At 36.6% G+C, this 25,862-nt stretch overlaps 1 protein-coding gene and 1 pseudogene across 5 annotated transcripts in view; both read right to left on the bottom strand.

Annotated features, from left to right (window-relative positions):
- Window positions 1-25,862, bottom strand: part of PRKD1 (protein kinase D1) — a 457,302-nt gene that overhangs the window by 39,046 nt on the left and 392,394 nt on the right. For all 4 annotated transcript variants that reach the window (XM_082384103.1, XM_082384102.1, XM_082384100.1 and 1 more), the window contains 9 exons: window positions 17,564-17,774; window positions 17,344-17,421; window positions 15,339-15,543; window positions 11,072-11,195; window positions 9,458-9,535; window positions 6,445-6,724; window positions 5,335-5,387; window positions 2,774-2,846; window positions 468-574 (listed from right to left, as the gene is read on the bottom strand). In XM_082384103.1, the coding sequence (XP_082240229.1) occupies window positions 468-574; window positions 2,774-2,846; window positions 5,335-5,387; window positions 6,445-6,724; window positions 9,458-9,535; window positions 11,072-11,195; window positions 15,339-15,543; window positions 17,344-17,421; window positions 17,564-17,774 (1,209 nt within the window). The remainder of the gene's footprint in view (window positions 1-467; window positions 575-2,773; window positions 2,847-5,334; window positions 5,388-6,444; window positions 6,725-9,457; window positions 9,536-11,071; window positions 11,196-15,338; window positions 15,544-17,343; window positions 17,422-17,563; window positions 17,775-25,862) is intronic.
- LOC309625096 (thioredoxin reductase-like selenoprotein T pseudogene) lies at window positions 6,731-9,436 on the bottom strand (annotated as a pseudogene). The gene has a single exon. The product of its transcript is annotated as a thioredoxin reductase-like selenoprotein T pseudogene (transcript).

Raw genomic sequence — 25,862 nt, 5'->3', positions numbered from 1 at the left:
CAATATTAAATAAAAGGCTTACAGTGAGACACAAAGAGGACATTAATAAGATCAAGATCATCTGATTCTCGGACATGTATTACTCTTCTACCTAATATGCTGATAGCTACATACTCAATTCATATAATTATCACAGCATAAAGGAGGAATGTTTATGAAGGCAAGATCATTGATAATGTAAAACAAAATGGTCTCAGCGTGTCCACTCTGAGCAAATGCTGAAACATTACCCATTTAATGAGAATTAATAATACATTAAAACCTAGAATTAAGTACATAAAAAAAAAAAACACTGCCTAGACTCAGGAAAGATACTACACAGGCTGCAGTTTGATGCTTGATCTGCCTTCTCAGTTATTTAAAAATGTTCCTAAATATCTATGCCACAGATATTTGGATAACTTTTCTTTGTTTTGCAGAAGATGAAGGGACATTTTATAGCCCCTACATAAAAAACAAAAAAGTACCTGAAGAATTGCAACCTCATTACGAAGTTGGCTTTCTTGTTTTGTTGGAAATCTTAACTTGTCAATGATCTTAATAGCTACATCTCTTCCTGTTTTACGATGTTTTCCTTTAAAATAAAAAATAGAAATATTAGCATAATCTTATTACATATCATCTCTATTAAAGAATACCAGAATTTATAAAAACCTTTTGGAATTATAAAAATGCTTCACTGAATAAATTAACATTTCTGATGAGCGCTGACTTATATCCATAAAGATTTCACTTCTTAGCTCCATTTTCTACATCAAATATGCACTATAAAATTAGCCACAATTTAGAACACAAAAGAATTAGGACATTAAAAGCTATTTGTATGAACAGCCTGATATTTTCTTGTAAAATATATGTTTTAGAAACAGGATATTGAGCTACTTGATATAGAAAATATTCATACCACGGGCAAAAGTACTCTCCTTAAGAAAGTATAATTTTAAAGTCCTAAAAAACGAATGTACGTTATAATGGAAAGAATAAAAGTCTTGGCTCTGTCCCGTATTAGCTTCACGATCTTGAGCAAATCATTTAAGCTTTCTGAGCTCCTCATCTTTAATGGTAGGGTTGTTGTGAGAATTAGATGTAATAAGATACAGTACACAGAGTGCCCAGATAACTATACACACTCAAAAATATGAATTATCATCATCATCACCATTGTCATCACCTGACAGTCCCTTTACATACATCACATCCCATCTAATTCTCACAGCAAGTTTTCTAGGGAATCACAGGGTACCCTCAAGCTTTTAACTCCTACACTACTAGATTATAGAAGGTATAGAATACAGGAATGCTAATTGAATTTGAAAATGAACCTAATTACTCATTTTTTGGGTCACATACAAACTAACTTGAAATTCCATTATTTCTACATTTGGTGTAAATCTAGCGTTCCTTCCCCCTACATCCCACTTTCACTATTCCTTCCAACTCCTTCCAGAATACTTCCCTTCCCAACTGACAAAACTATTGTCTTGCTTTCATGTTCTCTACTTTCTTCACGTCACTTTTTAACTCTTTGACTCGCTGCCGTCTCTATTCCAATGCAGACTCTTATTGCATCTACTGTCTTCAAGGTTGCGGCTTCTTTTCTCTCTATGCTTGTCACTATGGCAACTGACCTCTCTTCTGTGACTGTTCTTATCTGCCTCATCCCATATGTGTCCAGCCGTAACATTTTAGTCTTCCTTGTGGAGGCCTCTTCCTATGCCTGCTCCTTCACTGTTGGATGTTACAAATTATCTGGCACCTGCTGGTTTCTCTAACCTCATTTCTTATCCCTGTTTCACCTCCACACTATATGCAGTTACGTATATTTACCATGCTTTATATACCATGATTTTTTTGCATGCAATTATTACACTGCAGAAGAATTTTCTGTGTAGTACTTGGTCTCCTCTATTATATTGTTATGCCTTAACAAAAAGCACAATGCTTGCTGACTTGATAGATTTTCTATCAAAAAGAAAATTGGTGCATTTTGTAAGAATCAAAATTACTTTTAAAATACAGTAGAATTTAATTAGCTTTTAAAGAAAAAGCACAATATTATACTATGATAAATAATATTGAGTGAGACATTGTGATTATTTCAGAGCACCCCAATCTCACCAGAAAAAGATAATCTGTTACTGATTATATTAAGGAAATGAAAGTTATGATGTCATTTTATAGGGCAGGTGAAACACTGATATTAAATCTTTCTTAAAGACTTGAAAAATGTCATTGAACTGGCTAGCATCAAAAACAGCAGAAGTTTTAACTAAATTCACCAAATAGCTTGACAATAAGAAAAAGGTAAAAATTCAGTATTTTACTTCAAAAATGTAAAAAATGCAAACCTTACCAAAATACATAATATTGTTAAAGATGTTAGAATTAAAGAATTTTTGAATGGACTTCTATAGCATTCTGATCAAATATGCTAAGAGGAAAAGGAATCTTTATGATTACAGCTGCCTTGTTTCTCAATATTTTGTCTAAATAAACCAATATTTAACCAGTACAGTGTATAGAGTTTGTCGATATTTAAGCAAAAGTTTGTTGATATTTAGTAGTAGAAAAATTTCTCTTTCAAAACAGAAAGGTACCAAATTTCCATTTAGTGACTACCTCAAGAGAAATTTCTAAAGAGGTAAAACACAAAGAGACATACATAAAAACGTATCTACATATAGGTCTTTTATATTTTTCTTGGAGATATTACTTTTCTAAACAAAAATGCTAAAACTTTAAATTAATAAAAATACTTTGTGAATTAACCTACCTCCATAAACAATTCCAAACTGCCCAGAGCCCAGTACCTCATCAGGAAAAATCTGATAAACTGTGCTGATGTCCTATAGGTGCAAGTCCAGAGAAAAACAACCATGAAGTGGAACAAAAGATTAGTCCTAATAAACTCTATAATTTTATTAAATATATCATTAACACTGATAAATATTTTAAACATAAACAATTACAATTTAAATGCTAGATGAAATCTACAATATAACTATAATATTAAAAACCCACTCTTCAATTTAATGTAATACTGTAATGTTGGACAACTATTCTAATCTTAAGCAGCAGAAATTTTCCAGTGTTCAATTATATAGGTTTCATTAGAGAGAAAAAAGACTTAAAACTATATGTCATTTACATACATAATGTCAGTATTCAAAAAGTGATTTGCTTATTGCAATGGTTATTTAGAAATCTCACATTAAATAATCATGGTTCCCAATCATATGTCTGTGTGAGTCCTGATTCCAACCATTTCATTCTTTATGGCTAAAATGCTGTGGCTGCCTCTTTATCAATCATCCACATCCACATGAATTTAAAGTGAAGGAAGAGGGGGCTGAATCACTGTGAGTGAGCCAGAGACACCACAAAAAGATGACAATCCACGATGAAATTCTCATCTGTGAGGTAACCAAACTCTTCCACTTTTACCACTTCTGGAGGTTAACAAGTCTCCAAATATCTACTCTTTCCTCGTTGAAATAATAATTGCTAAGTAAAGCATTCTGTTTTAGATGACTATGCTTAGTCTGTGATTTTGATGACTGACCACACTCAGGAAAGCACAATGCAATACTTTTTCACTTTCAGTATTCCTATGACATCCTATGGAATTCTCTGCCTATCCTCCACCCTTGTACTCTTTGTCCTTTCAAAAATAAAAGTCCTGGACTCCCCTGGTGGTGCACTGGTTAAGGATCCGCCTGCCAGTGCAGGGCACACGGGTTCGAGCCCTGGTCCGGGAAGATCCCACATGCCGCGGAGCAACTAAGCCCGTGCACCACAACTACTGAGCCTGCACTTTAGAGCCCATGAGCCACAACTACTGAAGCCTGCGCGCCTAGAGCCCGTGCTCTGCGACAAGAGAAGCCACCACAATGAGAAGCCCACGCACTGCAATGAAGAGTAGTCCTCACTCGCCACAACTAGAGAAAAGCCCACGTGTAGCAACGAAGACCCAACCCAGCCATAAATAAATAAATAAATAAATAAATAAATAAACAAACAAAAGTCCTTTTACATCACATCCTACCCTCTGCATATTCCATACATTGCTATCCTTTCCCTCCGTCCTTCCCCCCAGAAAACAACTACAAGTTCTCTCTATGCTGTGATCCCTTCAGAGTATCCATGGTTCAGAGTTCAAGGTTGTCTGAAGACAAGAAAATGCATTAATACTACTCCAGTATTCTGAGTCCAAACTACTACTCCATCTTTCTCTGATAGCTCAATGGCCACCCAGAATTTTCAGCCAAACAGGGTGGAAGAACCCCACAGGAATCTAGAATTTCCCAAGAGGCTTATAGGTAGATCAGTATTTCCCAAAGTCTTCTCTGGCTAAGCAAGAACAACAGGAACCTTCAGATCTTTAGAAATCTATCTCATGATTGACAGAACAAGAGTATGTCTAATTTTCATTATGAAGTTTCCCTAATTCTCTCAATCATATTTGGTTTTCAGTTTACTTTATGCCAATTTAGCAAAGGTTGCAAAGCTATGCTAGTGATGAATCGAGTTTCATGGAGTTTATTCTTTAAAAAACAGACTCAGATTGGTGTAAATCTACAAACTTTTTCCTTTTGGTGACAGGCATAGCAGTCAAAATAGAGGGAAAGATTGAGTCACAGGATGAGGTAGGAAAGGCCTTATTACTTTTGGGCTGCTTGCTACAGTGACAAAGTATAACCAAAAAAAGCAAACGTAGGACAGAGTGTAAATTATTTCATAATATGTATGATCTACAATTTTCAAAAACTGAGCTGAAAGGATGGAGTTATGTGGCACAGTTGACTAGTGTGCTAGAATGTGGATCCATAAAATCTGATTTATGCAGCTTTCTGAGGTCTCCTTGTTAAGTACAAGTGATTGTAAGAGTATATGCAGCTCCTTGTCATAAGACAGCACTTCTGGGTAGCAATCAAGGAATGAGAATAAGGACATGTTTAAGCTATTCATGCAACTCAAATAATTTATTTCATTTTATCTGGTATTACATAGTATCAACCATTTAAAATTCCAGTACCAAGATGCGCAAACATGTGAAAAGTCAGGCACTGCATTATAATTGTTTATCTGAGATGAAAAATAGGTATTTAACTCTCCACACTACAGAACAGATGATAGAAAATCACTAAGAGAATTGATACAACGTAATGTTTCTAAAATTTTATAGAAGAAAAACCTCCAAAAGGACCCTATTTTATTTTCTAGAAAACACTAAAAAATTAAAATTTCAGATCAATAAAAATGTATTTTATGATGCTCTTATTTTCAAATCAAGGATCACAGTACCAAGTTTTATATTAGTAGGTACACACTCACCACATTTTCCTGAATCTGGCAATTTGATACCGAAATACTCACAGAAATATCTCCTGGAAATACATGTTAAAAAATATACAAAGTAAGTAAGAGAGATAATAGCAAAACAAGTAAATACATGCTTATTAATCAAGCTGCAGGGCTGTTTTAAAACCATAATAATTAGACTTTTCTAGAAAAATGTCTATTAGAATGTTTCTTTCCTTTTTACAGTTACAGATTTACTCTGTACTTGGCTTTGAAAAATAATAATATTTTGTCAGTTTAGAGTTAGGAGTTGTAAAGACTAGGGTTCAAATACTGGTGTGCCATTTCGTAACTCTGGTACAAGCTGAGACAACTTAATGTCTCTAGGGCCTGATTCCCTCACCTGTAAAACAGGCTAATCATTAACATCCACCTATTGGGGTTATTTTAGGCATTAAAATAGAGACCTCACATAAAATGCTTAGCATCCAACTAGGCATATATATTCTATTAATATGTACATTGGTTGTAGAGATCAATTAAAAAGTTGTGATAGATCATCAGATAACACACTGTGATGTGAAAACAGAGGGCTTTTTGCCATAGGCTTCCTTATTAATAGCCATTATAAGATTTTAAGTTGCATTTTAAACAGATACTCCTCTAAAATATCTTTTACAAATTCATCCTCAATACTTGATCCTGTTTGCATTTTGGTAAAAGTTATCTCATTCTAGAGATTTCTTCCTGGGATAAAATGATCAAGAGTTTCCAGGTACTTTGCACACTAAGCATCCTGCCCGGAATAGCATATTAGGTGGTTCTGAGGACACATGTTAACTCACATTTGCAAATGGCATGACTGGCATTCCAGGTCAATCTCAAGCTGACTAGATTACTTCTTCTTTTATGACCAACAGTTCTAGGTTTCTGCTATTGCCTAATATATTGGGTTGACATGCATTTGTTCAAAATTTTAACATAAAATGAAAAATAAAATAGGATCATTTAATGAATGAAATATCTTAGTATGTGTAGCAGCAGCTTTTATTTGGAGACCCTATGTTTGCCAATAAAACAAATCATCCCCAAAGAATCTCTCTTCACCTGTTCTAAAGATAGTCAGAAAACTAGCAGACTCACTGTGCACGTTGGTTCCTGAACCCACGGAGGAACCCTTGGGAATAACGGGCATGAGGGCATGCCGGATCGCCATCTCCCACATCCTGGCCACGTCTGCACCAATGCCGCTGGTGAGGACACTGCTACTTGGTGGTGGGCTGGAGGGATTGACCACATTTTCCCCCACATAATACACGACATTTGCTGTAGTGATCTCAAAACAGTGAGGACTGGCCCCGTTAGGGATTAAAGCTGATGGTTTTGCTGGTTCCAGAGATAAAATTTCTGATAAAGGAATTTCCTGTGGAAGAAAGAGTGTGTTAAATGCAGTTTATCAAAACTATGTAAACTTTCAAATAAAATTCATGCCAGGGACATGTGAGAAATGGCATTACAATCAGCCATCAAATGGTTTCATAAGACACAGAATATTACTAAGAAAAATACAAAAATACCTTTAGTAGGGGAAAACTTATCATCTCCTTTCTACAGAAAAATTCAAGTGACTTTTTTACTATGTTCATGTGGTAAGAATAAGTATGAATAAGAATAATAATTTTGAACCTGCATCAAAATCTAAGACTTAGAATGTAAATGATAATTTTTATAATGGTGAGGTAAAATCACGACCCTTTTGAAATGCATTTGGGTATGCGCAGCTGTTTTTAAATTTCAACTATTCTTTAAGGCACTGAAAATGAATCATACAATTTGATTTGATAGATGTTAATATAATAATAAAGCCACATGAATAGTTTTAATGAGAAAAACCACAGAGAGTGGTTTTAAAAGTAGTTGCTTTTTGTTTGTTTGTTTTGTTTTGTTTTTAACTTACATCTGCTTAGTTTTTTATTGAGTTAAGTATAAAAGCCCAGTTAATCAACTCATTAAATTGACGGTCAAGGCAGGACACTTGAACTACATTAACAGGATTTAAAAAGTGGTTGGTCTTTTAGTAGCTCTCACATAATCCCACACGCGCGCACACACATACACAAATTGGTAGAGTACTCTGGATATAGGATTTCCCCTCATAATCTTACATAATGTGCTGTCCACAATCTGCAGTATTTTGAAAACTATATAAATTGGGCATGACCAAATTAGAGACGTCTGATAAACTCTTATAAAGTATTTGGGAACTTCAGCTCTAGTCCCAAAAAGATCAATTTTAAACTATAAAAGAGGAAAATTCATATAAAATCACAACAGACTTAATAGACATCTTTGAAAAAAAAATCAAATTGCAACTCAGTTTTCTACTTTTTCAAATATGACCGAGAAAAAAAGAAGTACAAGTAGTAATGTCTGCATTTTTAAAAAAAACTATTAACCGAGTGGACTTGGGGAAGAAAAAAAAACTATACAGTATTATTGCACTCTACGAATGTGCAGAATTCCAAAATGTGCCAGCACTGAAAAACTGCCTTGCATTGAGGTTTTCCAAGAGGTACAACGAGCCTGCCAAGAAAGCATCTGGTCTGTACTAACAGCTTGCTGTCTTCAGTACAGGCCTTCATAATGTCAGTCACGCTGCTCTTGCACAAATCCCTTAATGTAAAAGAGTATTCAGTGCTGATAGGTGGGGCTATGATCGATGGTGTGGGATTGAATCCATATGCACATTGAGCTTCATTTCATTGTCAAGAATTTGAACAAGCTGTTGCATGGATGGAAGGTGACCAGATTCCAGCTTAGACCACACAGGTACATCATTCAAAGTTATCTCAAACGCACCTGTTAACATACACTGGTTCTCAATCATGTTGCTCAAGAAGAAGACCATCATGCATGCATAGACCTTATTTTCTTGGCCTCACTGCCAGATGCTAGGAGCCTGCATGCCAAACAAAGCAAAAGGATCCTTGCCAACAATTATTAAGCCTAATTAATAGGCTAGCTTGAAGACAGACAGGAAAGATGCTATGTGTACATATATTGGTTGAGGGAGGTAATTCTCTCCTTCAATGAGGATGCCTGGGTACCACTGGCTAACAACCCACGTGTACTCCTCAAACACCCGCCTATAACCTCAGGAAACACAAATCTTGAACTTGAGCAGCGGCCCCGTGGCATAGTGCATCTTTAATCTCTTGCCAGGCACGCCGCCCAGGTTGGCCGAGGCATCGCTCCGGACCACCGCCGACGCCGCCACCAGGAGAAGTAGCAGAAGCCGCATCTTAAAACAAGCCAGCCATTTCGGCCGCCCTCAGACTCTAAAAGTAGTTGCTTTTAAGACAATATAGATACTAAAAAAATTAATCACCACATTGTCTTCCAGCAGGTATAGAGTGACTAAGAAATAATAACTTTTAAAACAAATTTTTAATTGAAAAGTTAACGAGGTCTCCTTTTTCTGTTAGATCTGTGTAAAGGGGCCGTTGAGAATGATACCAACTATGCCTGAGGCTGCATTAATCTTGAAGGAGCAAGTATATACTGTCTTCAGTATGAATTTCTTTTGGAACCATGTTTTACTGGGTGATAACGTTATGTGACACCTGTATTATTTCAGGTAGAGAGACAGAATGAAAATAGCTGACAAAGTTTTTTTTAGAGGAAAGTGTTCCTTGTGAATATTGACAATACATGGAGAAATCATATAATGTTTCTTAACCCCCAGTGACGTACTGCAAGGCTACAGATGCAAAACAAAACAAAGAAAGTTGGATAGAACAGATTTCAGGAATTTACTTCTCGCTCATCTTCTGTGACCTTGAATTTTCTAGTTAAATCACACATCTCTGCTAAAATAGTCAGTTAAGCTTCTTCTCTCCCCCTCCCCCTCCTGCCCCACCATCACATGGGGCCAGAAGCATTCCACAGGGATATTTGAAATTCACAGATGACTAACATGGGGTCACAACCTGATTCCCCCCAAATGTGTAAACTACAGAGAAGAAAAAATATCCCTTGGAGCAAGCTCCAAAAGAGTCATGTCTGTTGGATGTATTTTGTATTTCTGATACTCTACATTCCCATGAGAAAGAAAGAGGGGGCGTGAAACTTCAGTCAAGGAAAGAGGCACCCTTACCTTGTAGTACCTGCTTCCCGTGTCATTTTGAAAGAGGGTAATACATTTGCTATCCAATCTCCAATAGTGCCGTTTCCGCTGAAACAGAAGTTGGATTTAGTATCTTTTAAAAACTTAAAAAATATCCAAGATAGATAAAAATCAAAACATTTTCCCACTGGGGACATAAGATTCAATGGTGGAAAGTGCATGGGCTTTGGACCAGGAAGACTAACATTCAATTTCAAGACTCTAGAAGGTGACTACTCAGCAAATGTGTGGTGAGTTTCTGTGTCTACATCCGAGAGTTATGAATAATAAAGGAGATGATGTATTAGCACCCAAGCAGTGCCTGGCACTTACTGCATGTATATGAAATAGAAAACTCCATTTTAAAATTTGTTTGATGGCTTGAAGAGCTAAAGGTGGATTTGTAGCTGTAATAAAATAAAAAGGCTTAACAGGAGATATAATATTTATATATTCTTATTATTTTAGAACATAAGGCATGCCATGCTGATCCAGCCAGGTATTCTGGCTTCCATTAGAGATGGAAGGGCTCTGACTGTTACAGCAGAACTAAAGAATGTTCTGTAGGATGGCAAGGTTCACTCCACGGCATCAACTTAACAGCATCAGGAGAGTGCATCAATAACTCGATCCTCTCTTAAGCTCACTGCAGATCTAAACTTCTATGATTTGGTGATCAGGTCCTTGTGTGTCTGTATGTGTGTATGTGTTTCTTCTTTTTAGACCAAAACGCCCTAATACTATTCTTGGTCTCTTCCACAGCCTATCTTAGACCAGTCAAATACACTAAATATGCTTCAAATATTTTATCATGTCTAGGAAGGACGGGATGGTATTCAGCTGAGTCCTACAGTAAGTCATGTAAACCTCTCTCCAGAAGAGAAGGTTGAGATGATAGCTAGAGCGATTAGTTTATAGACGTCCATTTATCTAAAGAAATGATAAGAATCCTATAGCTAGGGGGTGATGAGGAAAACACTACCAATAGCTGAGAAAGAAGCTTAGCACTAAATGTCAATTAGCTTAACTGAAACATACACCAAATTTTTTTCTCTCTAACACACATGCACAAACTCATTCATCAACTATTAGGAAAATAAGAAGTAGTGAACTACTCAGACTATATGAAAAAATTAAAATGTGTTGTCTTTTATCTAATAAAATATAGGATTCCTGTATTTCTGAATAGGTCAGTTTTTAAGTGAACACCTAAGGATTTAAGAAGTATATAATAGTTACCATTGTTTCTTCTCTCCCTAAAATGCAGTGCTTTAAAAAAAAAACCTGAATCACAGAGGAGTGTTCTGAAAGCAAGCCTGTAAAATGGCAGGCAAGACATTCAAGTTGTTGGGAAATCATCTCAAGTGATGGAGGGAAATGAGTTTGTTTCCCTGAGATTGCTGTCTACACTTTTTTCTAACTCAGTTGTTTGCTCAACTACTTGGGACACTCAGAGACTGCGAACGTACTGCCCTAGTCCGGTGCCCTGCCTGCACTGAGGTTTGCTCCTGGTAACCCAGACATCCCACAGTCTTGACAGGGCATCAGCAGTTCCTCTAATTAAAGCTCGCAAGACAAGAGAAAATTTCTTGCTGTGGATCTTACCAGCGTGTCCTTGCTGGTGTAGTGGACCATCCATCCTTCTTTCATCACCGTGCTGCTTTTCCTCTTCGTGTGTTTGACAGACTGCACTACTCTCATGAGTGGGATATTGTTGCTTGTTGATGGACTTGAAAAGTCAAAATATTTTAGGAAAGAAATGTTTTCAGATACAGATCTTCTTTTCCTGCATAAAACCTTATTTCAGCTATTTCAAAGTGAAAGTCAAAAAAAAATTTTCATATCCCATTTTTGGTGAACGGTACTGCCAGAGTACCATAGTTCAGAATCTGGATTACTCTGAAGAGTGATAGGCGCTTTATAGGTACACCTTAACAATCTCGAGGGAGGATAATAAGCACCTCAGTTTTCAGGTTGAACTGCATGGGGCTCGGTTTTGGGGTGAACATTGGGTAGATTACAGACTTAGTGTACTGAGGCCACAGTATTCAGAATCACACATGAACGCTTATTTGCTTGCTACATATTACAGCCATAATATTAATCATTTAGAGATAATATCAGTTACTGTGAATTTCAGTCTCTCTCTGGACAATTTCACAAAAATTAGAACCTGCTGTTGAAACTGTCTTTTAAACAACTATTGCTCATGGAATTATGCCCGTCCTTCGTCTCTTTCTTTCTCTGTCTTTTCTGTCTCTGTCTTCCTCTCTCCTTCACTGCCTCCAACCACAGGCCCACCTGCCCACACCAATCTTTTGATACTAAAGAAATGTACACCTTTGAAAGACAGTGAGGTCATAAGACTAATATTTTCCAGTATTTTAAAAATATTTCTCATGTTATTGAATGGAATAAAATCCAATTATTTTATTGCTCTCCTCTCATGAACAATTTCAGTCAGTCAATGAATATGGCATTTGTAAAATGGACACAAAAGTTTGAATACACTTTATAACATAAATCAGAGGTTTGGAAACTATTTTTGTAAAGAGCCAGGTAATACATATTTCAGGCTTTGCAGAATACTTTGTCATTGTGGTGCAAAAGCAGCCATAGCCATAGCTATGAACGGGCCTGGCTATGTTCCAATAAAACTTTATTACAAAACAGGCAGCAGCCTGATTCGGCCATAGTGTGCTGACCACTAATGTAAAAAATGGGGATGATCTACAGATCAAAAAGTACAGATAATTAGATAACAGATATGAAACTCCACACACTTCTGAAATAACATCAAGAACAGTAAGGTCCAGACGTATGTGATATTTGTAATAGGGGCCAGCTATAAAAATAGATGGTGTCCGCTGAGGTTGATCCCTGATCTCTGTATGTGCACACAATGAGCTTTTTTTTTTTTAACGTCTTTATTGAAGTATAATTGCTTTACAATGGTGTGTTAGTTTCTGCTTTATAACAAAGTGAATCAGCTATACATATATCCCCTTATCTCCTCCCTCTTGCGTCTCCCTCCCACCCTCCCTATCCCACCCCTCTAGGTGGTCACAAAGCACCGAGCTGATCTCCCTGTGCTTTGTGGCTGCTTCCCACTAGCTATCTATTTTACATTTGGTAGTATATGTAAGTCCATGCCACTCTCTCGCTTCTTCCCAGCTTACCCTTACACAATGAGCTTTGAATAAATATTAACTTAGTAGTAAATTTGTCATTTGCACATACGTGTAACCCTCACATGCAAAAGAAAATGGGTCAAAGGATGATAATACCAGGAAAGGATGCAAACTACATTTCTCCAAGGGAATCCTGACCTCCTAATTCCAAAGTTAGGAGTCTCCTCCACAGTACACAGCTCATTTATAAACAAATTATAGACATACCTCGGAGATATTGCAGGTTTGGTTCCAGACCACAGAGGTAAAGCAAATATGGCAATAAAGCGAGTCACATGAATTTTTTGGCTTCCCAGTGTATATATGTTATGTTTATACTATACTGTGGTCTATTAAGTGTGCAATAGCATTACGCTTAAAAAAACCAATGTATGTACCTTAGTTAAAAATTATTTTATTGCTTTAAAAAATGCTAACCATCACCTCAGCCTACAGGGGAGATATAATTTTTTTGCTGGTGGAGAGTCTTGCCTTGCTGTTGACGGCTGTGGACTGATGTGGATGGTGTTTGCTGAAAGCTGGTATGACTGTGGCAATTTCTTAAGATAGGACTACAATAAAGTCTGCAGCATCGATTGACTCTTCCTTTCACGAATGATCTCCCTGTAGCACGCAATGCTGTTTTATAGCATTTTACCCACAGAACTTCTTTCAAAATTGGAGTCAATCCTCTCAAACTCTGCTACTGCTTTATCAACTAAATGTATGTAATATCCTAAATCCTTTGTTATCATTTCAACAAACTTCACAGAATCTTCACTAGGAGTAGATTCCATCTCAGGAAACCACTTCCTCTGCTCAACCCTTAAAGTTTCATCATGACACTGCAGTCACATCTTCAGGCTCCACTTCTAATTTTAGTTCTCATGCTATTTCCACCACATCAGCAGTTACTTTCTCCACTGCAGTCTTGAACCACTCAAAGTCATCCGTGAGGTTTGGAAACAACTTCTTCCAAACTCCTGCTAATGTTGATTATTTTGACCTCTTCCCATGAATCATGAATGTTCTTAATGGCATCTAGAATGGTGAATCCTTTCCATTAGGTTTTCAGTTGACTTTGCCCAGATCCATCAGAAGAACAGCCATCTATCTATGGCAGTGATAACCTTCCAAAATGTATCTCTTAAATAATAAGACGTGAAAGTTGAAATTACTCCTTGATCCGTGGGCTGCAAAATGGATGTTGTGTTAGCAGGCATGAAAACAACATGAATCTCATTGTCCATCTCTGTCAGAGCTCTTGGGTGACCAGGTGCATTGTCAGTGAGCAGTAGCATTTTGAAAGGAATATTTTTTTTCTGAGCAATAAGTCTCAACAGTGGACTTAAAATATTCAGTAAACTATGTTGTAAACAGATATGCTGTCATCCGGGCTTTGTTGTTCCATCTACAGAGCATAAGTAGAGTGGATTTGGCATAATTCTTAAGGGCCCTAAGATTTTCAGAATGGTAAATGAGCATTGGTTTCAACTTAAAAGTTACCAGCTGTAGAGTCAACCTGTCCTTTGAAGCTCTGAAGCCAGGCATCGTCTTCTCTCTAGCTGTGGAAGTCCTAGATGGCACTGTCTTCCAATATAAGGCTGTTTCATCTACATTGCAAATGTGATGTTTAGTGTAGCCATCCTCATTTATTATCTTAGCTAGATCTTTTGGTAACCTGCTGAAGCTTCTATATCTATAATGCTTCCCCCCCCACCCTTGTACTTTTATGCTATGGAGATGGCTTATTTCCTTAAACACCTTGTGAATCAATCTCTACTAGCTTCAAACTTTTCTCCTGCAGCTTCCTCACCTTTCTCAGCTTTCACAGAATTGAAAAGAGTTAGGATTTTGGTCTGGATTAGGCTTTGCCTTAAGGGAATGTTGTGGCTGGTTTGACCTTCTATCAAGACCACTGAAACTTTTTCCTTCAGCAATAATGTTGTTTTGCTTTCTTATTATTCACGTGTTTACTGAAGTAGCACTTTTAATTCTGTGAAGAACTTTTACTTTGCGTTGACAACTTGGCTGTTTAGCTCAAGAGGCCTAGCTTTTGGCCCATCTCAGCTTTCGACATGCTTTCCTCACTAATCTTAGTTATTGCCAGCTTTTTATTTAAAGTGAGAGACGTGTGACTCTTCCTTTCACTTGAACACTGAGAGGCCATTGCAGGGTTATTAACTGGCTTAATTTCAATATTGTTGTATCTCAGGGAATAAAGAGGCCTGAGGAAGTGGAGAGAGGCTGGAGAACGGCTGGTTGGTGGGGCAGTCAGAACACACACACCATTTATCGATTAAGTATACTGTATTATACTGGCATGGTTTGTGGTGTCCCAAAACAATTACAATAGTAACCTCAAAGACTGCTAAACACAGATTACCCTAACTAATATAATAATAAGGAAAAAGTTTGAAATCTTGTAAGAATTACCAAAATGTGGCACAGAGACACAAAGTGAGCAAACGCTGTGGAAAGAATGGCACTGATAGATGTGCACTACCCTAGGTTGCCACAAACCTTCAACTTGTAAAAAAAACGGAATACCTGTGAAGTGCATTAAAGCAATAAAACGAGGTATGCCTGTGAATGCACACTTTAAGTTTCTTCTATAACAGATTAAAATATCAAAGAGCTTTAAAAAGTACATACCACTTGGGGTTCCCCTGTTTGACCAAGGCTGGGGTTGCAGCCCTCACCTGATGGTTCTGTTGGAGTCCTCGTGGTCTGGGTCTGGATCCTGCATCTCCCCACTGTCGTTCTGGCACTCCGCCATGACCATCTCAGCATCTTGGACCATTGCCTCTTCCATGTCATCCATGAGCCCACTGTTTCTTTCACTGTCATTGTCATCGCTCCCTTCTTCCATGACTACATCAGACTCTGCCCCAGGGCTAAGCAAATCTAAAAAATTGTTTGGCGCCCATGAAGATAAGCCTGGAATCCTGGAGCCAGGACTTAAGAGAAAGTTAGGCAATCCTAAAGCAAATCAATTGGAAGCCCTAAAAATATAATTATGTGAATTTTTCTTTTCTTTCACTTTCCTTTTAAATTTTAGTTCATAATCACCTGAATGTATGAGAGGATGAATATATAATTTTACGAGCAGATGCTCGTTTTTTTGTGCCCCTAAGCCTAAAAGCATGAAAAGTCATGGGAAGCCTTGGAAGGAAGCCAAGGGTGAGACAGAAACAAAGTGCTAGGAAGCAAAGTGATACCAGGCACCAGTGAAGAGGATACGAATCTTATTTCAGTAGTACAGCCCTGGTGGGAAAAAGAAATACATTGGAGGATGTGGGAAACTTTGACATGCAAGAACACTCAAGGTCACCGATTCTTGATATTCCAGTAACTTTTAAAATCATGGATTCTAATATATGGTCACATAAGCCTAAGATATTTGATATTCAAAGTAATACTGAATCCTGTCATGATATAGCTGATGGTAATGTAGTAAATTATAATTACTTACTAAGGCAAAGTACTTACTTTAAAGTTAGAAAACAGATTGATCAGAGACCCTAGCCTGCCAAGCTTGGAAAACGCATAATTTTCCAGATTTTTCTGACTGTATGGAAAAATGCAATTGCAAATTAATCAACATAACATAAACTACACTGTTTCCCTTTGGTTCTAGTTATCAAGTACACATTGACATTTCCTGGGCCTGAACAAAATCAATACCATATGCCACAGAAAGTGGGAAGATTGCCAAGCTTTTGATTTTGGCAGCTAATTCATGCATCTTGAAGCCAGAAACTACTATGGGAATGTTTTCCTAGAGAGCTTTCTCTTCTTCTTCTAGAGAAGAAAGTTGGAGAACATACATAATCACTTGTTCTTCAGGATTTTAGCAACAGAAATACTCAACCTGTTTCTCCGGTCTTTTATCACCAGTTTTCTTCCCAGAGGAATCAGCAAACTGATAACAGACTGAAAGTATAACACAGTCTACTATCTATGGAAAAAGTCAGCCTGGGACACTAAGTCAAATGCTTTGGTCAGAATCCATCAGGAATTCTACCAGGGAAGAAAATGAGAGCTGTTCCTTTAGGACATAGCGTTTTTCTTAGAATTCCTTCAATCTTAATTTGTACAATTAAGGTTTTCCCAAAGGAATATTCCCCAATATAGAGAAGGATATGTAGTTTTTAATTGTCTAAATTCAAGTTCCTTTTATTATTATTAAAGATGCAGGTTAACAAGCACATACATAATGGGAATAGTAAGCGGGTGGAGGAAGAAAGTTGTAACTATTTCCTGGTAGGTCAATTTCTGTGATTCTTCCCTTCCTTGACAGACAGGGAAGAAAAGTTAACTTCTGTCTCAATGCTGGGAATGAAAAGGATGGAGGACGAGACTGATAGCTGTAACTGGGAGGCATTCCAACAATTTCTACGCTTCTGAACGAACTAGAATAGGTGTAAAAAATAAGAGAGCTGGGGAAGAAATCCTGGATATCCAAGTTTTCAGTACTAGCTGGTTCACCACGTAAAAATCAAGAAAATCTCTGGTCTTTATCACAACGCAATGATGGGTGCTTTTTTACAGTAAAGTAGGACAGAGGCCGTAATTTACTTTGGTCTGGGTCACGAGTATCTGAATGGAAAAAAATTAAAAGTAAAAAAATCTCGCTAAGTCCTAACTGACACATGCCTTAAGAGGGAAAAGACGCATAGACGTGACAGCTGACCTTCTACCTACCTCCGTTAATGGTCACTTCGCCAAGGCAGTTGTTGGGTACTTTTGGTGCACAACGTTTATGACAGTTGAATCTGCAATCTAATCACAATCATTTTAAAAGAAAACTAATCAAAACCAAGCATGCATCAGAAAGAGAAGGTGTGGGAAAAAGAGTCATTTCAAATAGGTGAGGCTCAAACTTCGGCCGTTGACAAATACTTGGTGGCAAGATCGTCCTTACCTTTGCACTGCAGGCCCTGCCTGAAGAGCCCCTTGAGAAGCTTCTTGCAGTACTGGCACACAGTGGGCCGGGTGTAGGAGTGGATGACGAAAGTGTGTGGCACTTTAACTTTGGACAGCAAGATCTTGTCGAGCTGGATGGGTCGTCCAATGTATGACTGGGAATTCGACCTCTTCTCTCGACCAATGAATGACTCTGATGGTGACTTTTGCTATATGTTTGAAAAACAATAAAGGACAATAAGATATAAGAGACTATCTGATTTATATATTTATATATTTTTATTTATTTTATTTTCCAACAAAAGGTCTCACATATTCATGACTGAACCAAAGCACTAGTGCAGAAATACTGACACAAAGAGAAAAATCATTTTCCCAATAAAGCACATCCAGCTGTTCAGATAGTAGTGATGTTCTCAGAGTGATACGGTAAGATGCAAGTGACCCTGACACAGCATAATATATTTGTGTATTTTTAAACTGCCTTTTATTTTACTATTGTATTTAGTGGTTTGATCCTTAAGAATGTGAGAGGAATAAACTAAAACTATGTTTCTGTTCATTAATGTAATTTATTTCCCCTTAATTTCTTTTTTGAGTTACTTTGTTTTATAGTATGGAAAGAAGAGAATTGGAGATCAGACTATTTGAACCTGATTTCTAGGACTTTCAAATAATTTGCAGCTTTTCAATTTCATTAGTTTAATACAGAAATATAAAGTTGAAAGCAAACCAAAAAATGGTTCTTAATCCCACTCCATATATTACTTCATTGACATTTTCTAAAGTTTTACATATAAGAAATGCAAGCAGTTCAGGAAGATAAAAAATGAAAAGTAAATTCCCCCCATCTGTCCAATCTAGTACTTCATCTGAACAAGGCCTACAGCTTCTTTGGATTCCCTCCAAGAAAAAAATGAATATAATTAAAAATTACTCCTCAACCATAAAAGTAAAGGGTTAAAATTATACTATCATTTATATAGTTGAAAAACATAGTGACTACTGGATTATATAAGACACACAAATATTAATATTTCAGTTACAATTATATCTCTGTGCACTCTTGTCTCTCATTTTGTAATTAATCAGCCCAGTACATAGATTAAAAAAAAAATAAATGAAGTGAAGTAAGTCATAAAGACAAAAAAAAAATCGTATATTAATGCATATATGTGGAATCTGAAAAAGTTGGTATAGACAATCTTATTTACAAAGCAGAAACAGAGACACAGACACAGAGAACAAACATATGGATACCAAGGGGGAAAGGGGAGATGGGATGAATGGGGAGATTGGGATTGACATATATACACTATTGTATATAGTATCATATATACACTATTGATACTATGTATAAAATAGATAACTAATGAGAACCTACTGTATAGCTCAGGGAACTCTACTCAGTGCTCTGTGATGACCTAAACGAGAAGGAAATCAAAAAAACAGGGGACATATGTATACGTATAGCTGAGTCACTTTGCTGTACAGTAGAAACTAACACAATATTGTAAGGCAACTATATTCCAATAAAAATTTTTTAAAAAATAAAATGAAATAAATTTAACTGTGTTTCCAATGTTTTTGAACAATTTCATGGTATCTCTTGATATCATGGAAATGTACTTGGGAATCATCAGGAAAAATAATCATTGGAATAAAAGAACTGAATTACTTTTTAATAGTTATTATAATTATATATCTCATTTATTAAGCTCTTGACTTAGTATTAACTCTTAATAATCACTGTGTTAGGCACCTTACAAGACAGGCCTTGTTATCTATAGTTGAGGCATCTAAGCTCATAAAGTTTAAATATACTCTTTTGGGTCAAATGCTAGTAAACAGTGGAGCCAAAACATGAACCTACACTTGTCTGCTTCTAGAGCCCTTGTATTATCCCATTACTCAGTTAATTTCTAATTTGAAATAATTACTGATGAGAAACAAATCATATTTACAGACAACTTCCATCCTTTTCAATGCCTATCTGCACCAAAAGGTAATACCATTTATTACCAAATGGGAAATTTTTGATTTGCAGATTCACCAGCTGCAATAAAAAGAAATTTGAGATGAGGTTCTACTTAGGGATATTATGTCTACAGTTACATTTATAATTTCAATTCCGTAAAATAAAACTACCAAGCATAATTATTCTGGAAGGGCTCAACTCTTGCAGAGAGATCTGGGGCACTTTTAAAGATGAGCCAAAGGTTTGCCAACCCGAATCATAAATATATTGAATAAATAACTTCAATGGAATTGAATTTTACTGGAAAATAATTAAATTTGTAGGGTTAGGTCCCTGCTTTAACCATATCCAATGGGCCAGTTTTAAGCATACACTAAAATGAAAAGTGATATTTTTCCGTAGTTGGAAAGTTTCAACACTCAGAATAAAAGCTGACGTGATGTCACACTTTCTTAGCAGACTTAAAATGTTCTCAGATTTGGAAAATCATATGAAAAGTTGACCAAATCACCTTTCAGTTATTTTCCTTAATTTAAGAGACCTAATTCTTGGCTGTGTTAACAAAGCCAGTTTGATGTAGGACTACTCAGTATACCATGGGGCAAATTCACTTAGAAGAGCAAGAAGCAGTCTGATAAAACTGAATGTTTTCTTTTCATCCAACATGGTAACATTCATATAAACACTGTCATAAACTACAAGAACCAGAATTATTCTTGAGAAGTCATTTCATTTATTACCTTCAAGGCAAGATTACATAAGGAATTTTAAAACATTACATGAGTTTAGGGAAAAGAAATTGGCTGTTACTTTGTGGCCCAGAGTCCGTACTACACATGTATTCAGGCAATGATGAGATTCACACAGCCACATGTGTCCTTGGCACAGAATAACAACTCACAAACTGCATAATTTATAGGGTCAAAAATTAAGACTTTAATAGCATTTAAGATACAATAGCAACTTAAGATTTTCACAGCATTAATAAAGTATCCTCTTATCATTTATGACATTTTAAAATTAAAATCAACTAGTAACACAACCAGAAATACTTATCATTCCCCTTTCTTATGGTTCCAAATATAACCAAGCATTTTCAATGTGACCTCTATTTCTAAATGAAGAAGTAAAGTTTTACACTCTTGAGACGGGTACATGCATGTGGGAACTGATTTATTGCTGGAAGGAGACTGAGTTGTTTAATTTTACTTGATAAACACATTGGGAAAGGGAAGTTTTGTCTGCAGAACTGTATTCTATGTTTCAGGAGTTTACACATATACATTTGCATGTGCTTTTCCCTGTCATGAAGCAAATCTAAGAGCTAAGACAAAAAGAGAAGACTGGGTCATTATCTGATGACTTTGTAAATGCTTATTGAGATATTTATCCATTCTTCAAAGTGTGAAAAAAACCTTTTATTGATACATAACAGATTGTAAAACAAACAGAAAAATAAGATCCTATGAAACAAGGCCATTGACCTGTAATATAAATTTATATTTATAATATCTATCTATATATCACTGTTTACATAAATGTTTAAAAACCATCATTTCTGGAATCCTGCCAATTATTCCTTCCAATAATATGAAAGCAAACTAAATGCTTCTAAGGATCTTCAGAATCAGTGATAGATTTTGATTAATAATTCACATTCTGTTACTATTTTAATAAAGTTACTAGTTGTAATTTCAATTTTTATGTGCAGTTTTATTTGAAGGTATATACACCAGAAATCCATAATTACAGTATTTTTGTTTGATGCATCAAGCTACAGAGTAGGCAAAAATTCAGAAATTAGTAATTTTAAATGAAACAGGGGATGGTTTAAAAAATCTCATTGATCTAAATCCAACTAGCTTGGACTTTAAGATAACTTCAATATGAAAGTAGACTTAGCAATTCAAAGGGTAATGTTGACTTAAATAACAGCTTTTATGGATGTTATGCATTATTATGCAAAGTAAAGAGATATGGTGTCATTGTATTTCTTCATTAACTTCACTTTATTTTTTATTTATTTGTATATTTTTATACTTAATTATAATGTGTATAATAGAACTTTACAGTTTTAAATAAAATCTTTCTTTAATTCTGGTAAAGAGAAAACTCTCTCTCTCCCATCAACACTAGTTTTACTAGGTTAACTAAATGGTGTTTAAATTCATTTCCACTGTTACTTGCTGCTCCAGTTTGGCACTGTGTGTTTGGTGAACCTGGGCAATCTGCAGAATGAGGGTTTTTTTTTTTTTTTAAGGGGACAGGGAGGAAAGTTGAAATGTTTTGGAAAGGGAACAGCCACATTTTGTTTCATTCTGCTTCATTATTATGTGCAGAGCAAAAACTGGCTCAAAACTCGGAACAGATATAAAATTCTCTTCTCTATAATTATGGTATGCACTTGCAGGAGGACACGCTTCTAAAAATTTACATTTTTACATTAGCCATTGGTCCTATGAATTGTTCTTTTCCTGAGTGGAGGAGTTTGGATCACATTACAGGTGTGGAACTTCTGTGAGAACTGACATCACTGTACAATATGGTATTGGGATGGATTGATGTAAATGATCGGATTTGGCAAATTATAGATGATGAAAAATACGAAGATCTCTTGTTCTCATTGTAAGAGGTATCCCATCATAGATGAGAGAGAATATGAGAACAAAAAAATGATGAAAGCTGAATTTAAAGGCGGGACTAGATATTAAATAAAGATTATACACATTAAATATTTTTTAAAAGACTGTGGTTTCCTGAAGTGTCTGTTAACATCCTCATGCTAACAATATTTCATTTGAAATGACTGCCAAAGTTAAAACTATGTGCACTGAACACCTACTTACAGAGGCAATGCATCTTGCTTTTCTAGAGACTGAATTTGTTCTTTAACCTGGTATATTAAATTGATGACTCAGCAAGTTTGGAACCATCCCAGGAAATGACTGGTTAGATTACATTATGGAAACTCCAACTGCCAGCACATCTTTAAACATTCAACAGGACTCTGAAACAATTTCCCAACAAGGTATATTCCACTTCACAGTTCAAAATGAATTCTCTTTATTAGTTAAGCTAGAAAACAGAGGGGAAAAATTGCCCTTACTTGTGGTTTCTTGTTGTCATTTATGGAAAAATCAAACATAAGACTTCCTGAGAGATGAAAGTCACTGTATAAAAAACAAGATTCAGGGGCTTCCTTGGTGGTGCAGTGGTTGAGAATCTGCCTGCCAATGCAGGGGACACGGGTTCGAGCCCTGGTCTGGGAAGATCCCACATGCCATGGAGCAACTGGGCCCGTGAGCCACAGCTACTGAGCCTGCGCGTCTGGAGCCTGTGCTCCGCAACAAGAGAGGCCACGATAGTGAGAGGCCCGCGCATCGCGATGAAGAGTGGCCCCCGCTTGCCACAACTGGAGAAAGCCCTCGCACAGAAACGAAGACCCAACACAGCCAAAATTAAAAAAATAATAATAATAAATAAATTTATTAAAAAAAAAACAAGATTCAAGTAAAAACTTCTCCAGTATTAAGATATTTATGTTTATTAACTAAAATCCATTTCACAGACCCATACTGGGGACTGGATTTGGGGTGACATAAACTCCCCTTGAATCAAAGAGAAATAGAAAAGTAGAGAACACTTTAGCGTACGTGTTGACATCACTTTTTGGACTCCTCATTTTTGGGACTCTTTTTGGTCTTAATCATTACCCAATAAGCTCCTAAGGGAAGGACAACGTCTTAATCATGTTTGTCCTCTGTTAATGGAAAGAAGTGCCTGGTAAAGATAAGTAATAAGCATTGCTTGAACTAAACAAAAATGAATGTCTTCAAACAATAAATGCATGCAAATAATGGATGAGACATTTCAGTAGAGATGTTCAAAATACAGACTGTTAATATAAGCTTTTAAAAAAATTTAGTATTACATGCACTGTAACATTGACACACTTGCTCTACAGGGTTTCAATTTTAAGAGAGTACAACTGACTAAGGAATGTTTTCCACTGGAACTGTTCTCTGTACTTGTCTGCCTGCTCCTCATCCCTACTTGGCATCTCCAACATGAAAACAAAATCTGTCAGAACCCTTTTGCTCTGGAAAGAGGACAGGTGGCAAGCTCAAATATCAATAATACCTGTAGGCTGCTAATATTAATGGGTGTCAGGGATGCAATAGAGAATGGTGGAGACTACAGTAAATCGGAGAGGACAGGCTCAGTTGAAAAGGGATGGATCAAAGACTGCTAATGGCTGTGAGTATGAAAGCCCTATGTTTCCAGACCTCTTAGTTTTGCAAAAGAAGCAGAAGATCTAGTTGCTTTACGAAATAACTCTATTTCTCAACATTAGCGACTCAAAAAATTCTGAAACGTTGTGCCAGTCAACTGATTTGGGGAATAAATCTGGTCATGGGGAGTCTGAAACCTCTGAACTAGATAACGACATAAAACACTTTCTATAACCTTTGTATGTGCCAGATTCTTTTCATAGCACTTTACATTCATCAACTCATTTAAACCTCATGACCATCAGGTTTTTTAAAGATAAGGAAACTGAATCATAGAGAGACTACATCAATTGCCCAAGATCACACAGCCCGTAGAAGCAGAACTATGAACTCAGGTATTCTTGTTCCAGATGATAATAAGGATTCCTCTCTTTTTAGTCTCTCCCAGTTCTCACATCCCCTGGTTTTATGTTAATATAAAAATAGAAAGTATTTTCTTCCCTTCATTTAAGTCATGAAGGAAAAGTTCACAGGAAACAAGAAAAATCAAGTAATAGTATGTTCTACTTGCCAAAATGCAAAGTGAAAATATCGTGAACCCCTTAACCTTGACCTACAGAAGAGACTTTCAGGCAACTTGTCTGTGCCCAGAGGATAGCATCTGAGTCGTGCATGTTTTCTAGAACATAATGATTACCATAATACACAGCCTCTATTGTATAAGTATCACTCAGTTGCCTGCCTACTTTCCTGTTCAGGTGCTGTTATGCTTAAAAGATACCAGCACAGCTATGTGAAACAGAGCCAACCAAACATTAACCTTTTATTCCAGAAGTTTTAAGATCTAGCATTTTTTGATTATCAAAGAACTGTGCAGAACAGCACCTTATAACAGTTTGCTCCTACTGCCATCAAGATGGATCTATCTAATTTAACAAGTGCTTGCTGGGACAAATCCTACCTAAAGGCTCAAGTCAGATGCTACAGGACATACAAGGACCAGTAAATAACAGTCTCTGTGCCCAATGAGTTTACTATTCAATAGAATTCTGGACACAACATAACTGTTACCATCAACAACATGTGCTCTTCCCTTCTATAGGCATAGATGGTTCTGTCTCATTCTTCAGATTCCAGGTCATATATCACCTTCTCCAGGACGCCTCCAGATCACCTCACTTCCTGCCCACATCTCCTCCACTCTGTGTTCTCTGGCACATCATCATGTCCCCTCCAGAGCCATTACTGCAGAGCACAACTATCTTATTTACCTCTTTGTTTATTAGGTTTTTACTGTCTCCCTTCAGTAGAATATAAGTTCCACGAGAAGGGGAACTTGACAATTTTGTTCATCACTGTATCACCAACTTCGGGAATACTGAATCACACAGAATAAGTGCCCATATGTATGAAGGTTCGAAGCAAAGATAAACCACTTCCATGATGGAGATAAAGGGGTCATTCCGAAAAGGAGTTTCCTGAAGAAGAGGCATTGGGTGTGGATCCTGAAGTGAGTCTTGCCATGCAATGACTATGTTGACTATTATTAGCAGTTAAAATTCTGTTTAGGACAACTCAGTCCTCCTAATCTTCAGACTGCCTAGAGATTTCTTTTATATGCTCTGAAACCTGTTTATCCCACTTGGAAATGATTATCTAATGCCACCCATTGTCACTGCTAGTAAAACACGGCTGTGAATGCTTAGTCTGAGTCTATTTTACGAAGCAAAAAAGAAACAATCGACTTCTGTCAACAACACTGAGATGAATATTTCACCTCAAACATGGGGAGTCCAGGATTTTCCAGCACAGAGCAGTTCTTGGGCAACAGACAAGTTTGAAGACCCCTGGGAATTGAGGTTCACATAGGAACACTCATGTTGTCATGCGCTGTAATTCGCTGAGTAGAGGGTAGGGTGTTTGGTGAGTTTTAAATTGTTCAGTGCTATTCTGTTACAATTCTGATTCTACAGGCCTTGAACTACCTGCCAAGTGTGCCAGATAAATGAGTTTGGCTCCTCAGTTGGATACCCTAAATATGTAGCATAAATAAAATCTAATCAACACCTTTTCATAACAGTGAAAAG

The sequence above is a fragment of the Balaenoptera borealis genome (assembly GCF_965194805.1).
Source record: "Balaenoptera borealis genome assembly, chromosome: 3".
In the NCBI taxonomy this organism is placed as follows: domain Eukaryota; kingdom Metazoa; phylum Chordata; class Mammalia; order Artiodactyla; family Balaenopteridae; genus Balaenoptera; species Balaenoptera borealis.
This window is presented reverse-complemented; position numbering and strand designations above follow the sequence as displayed.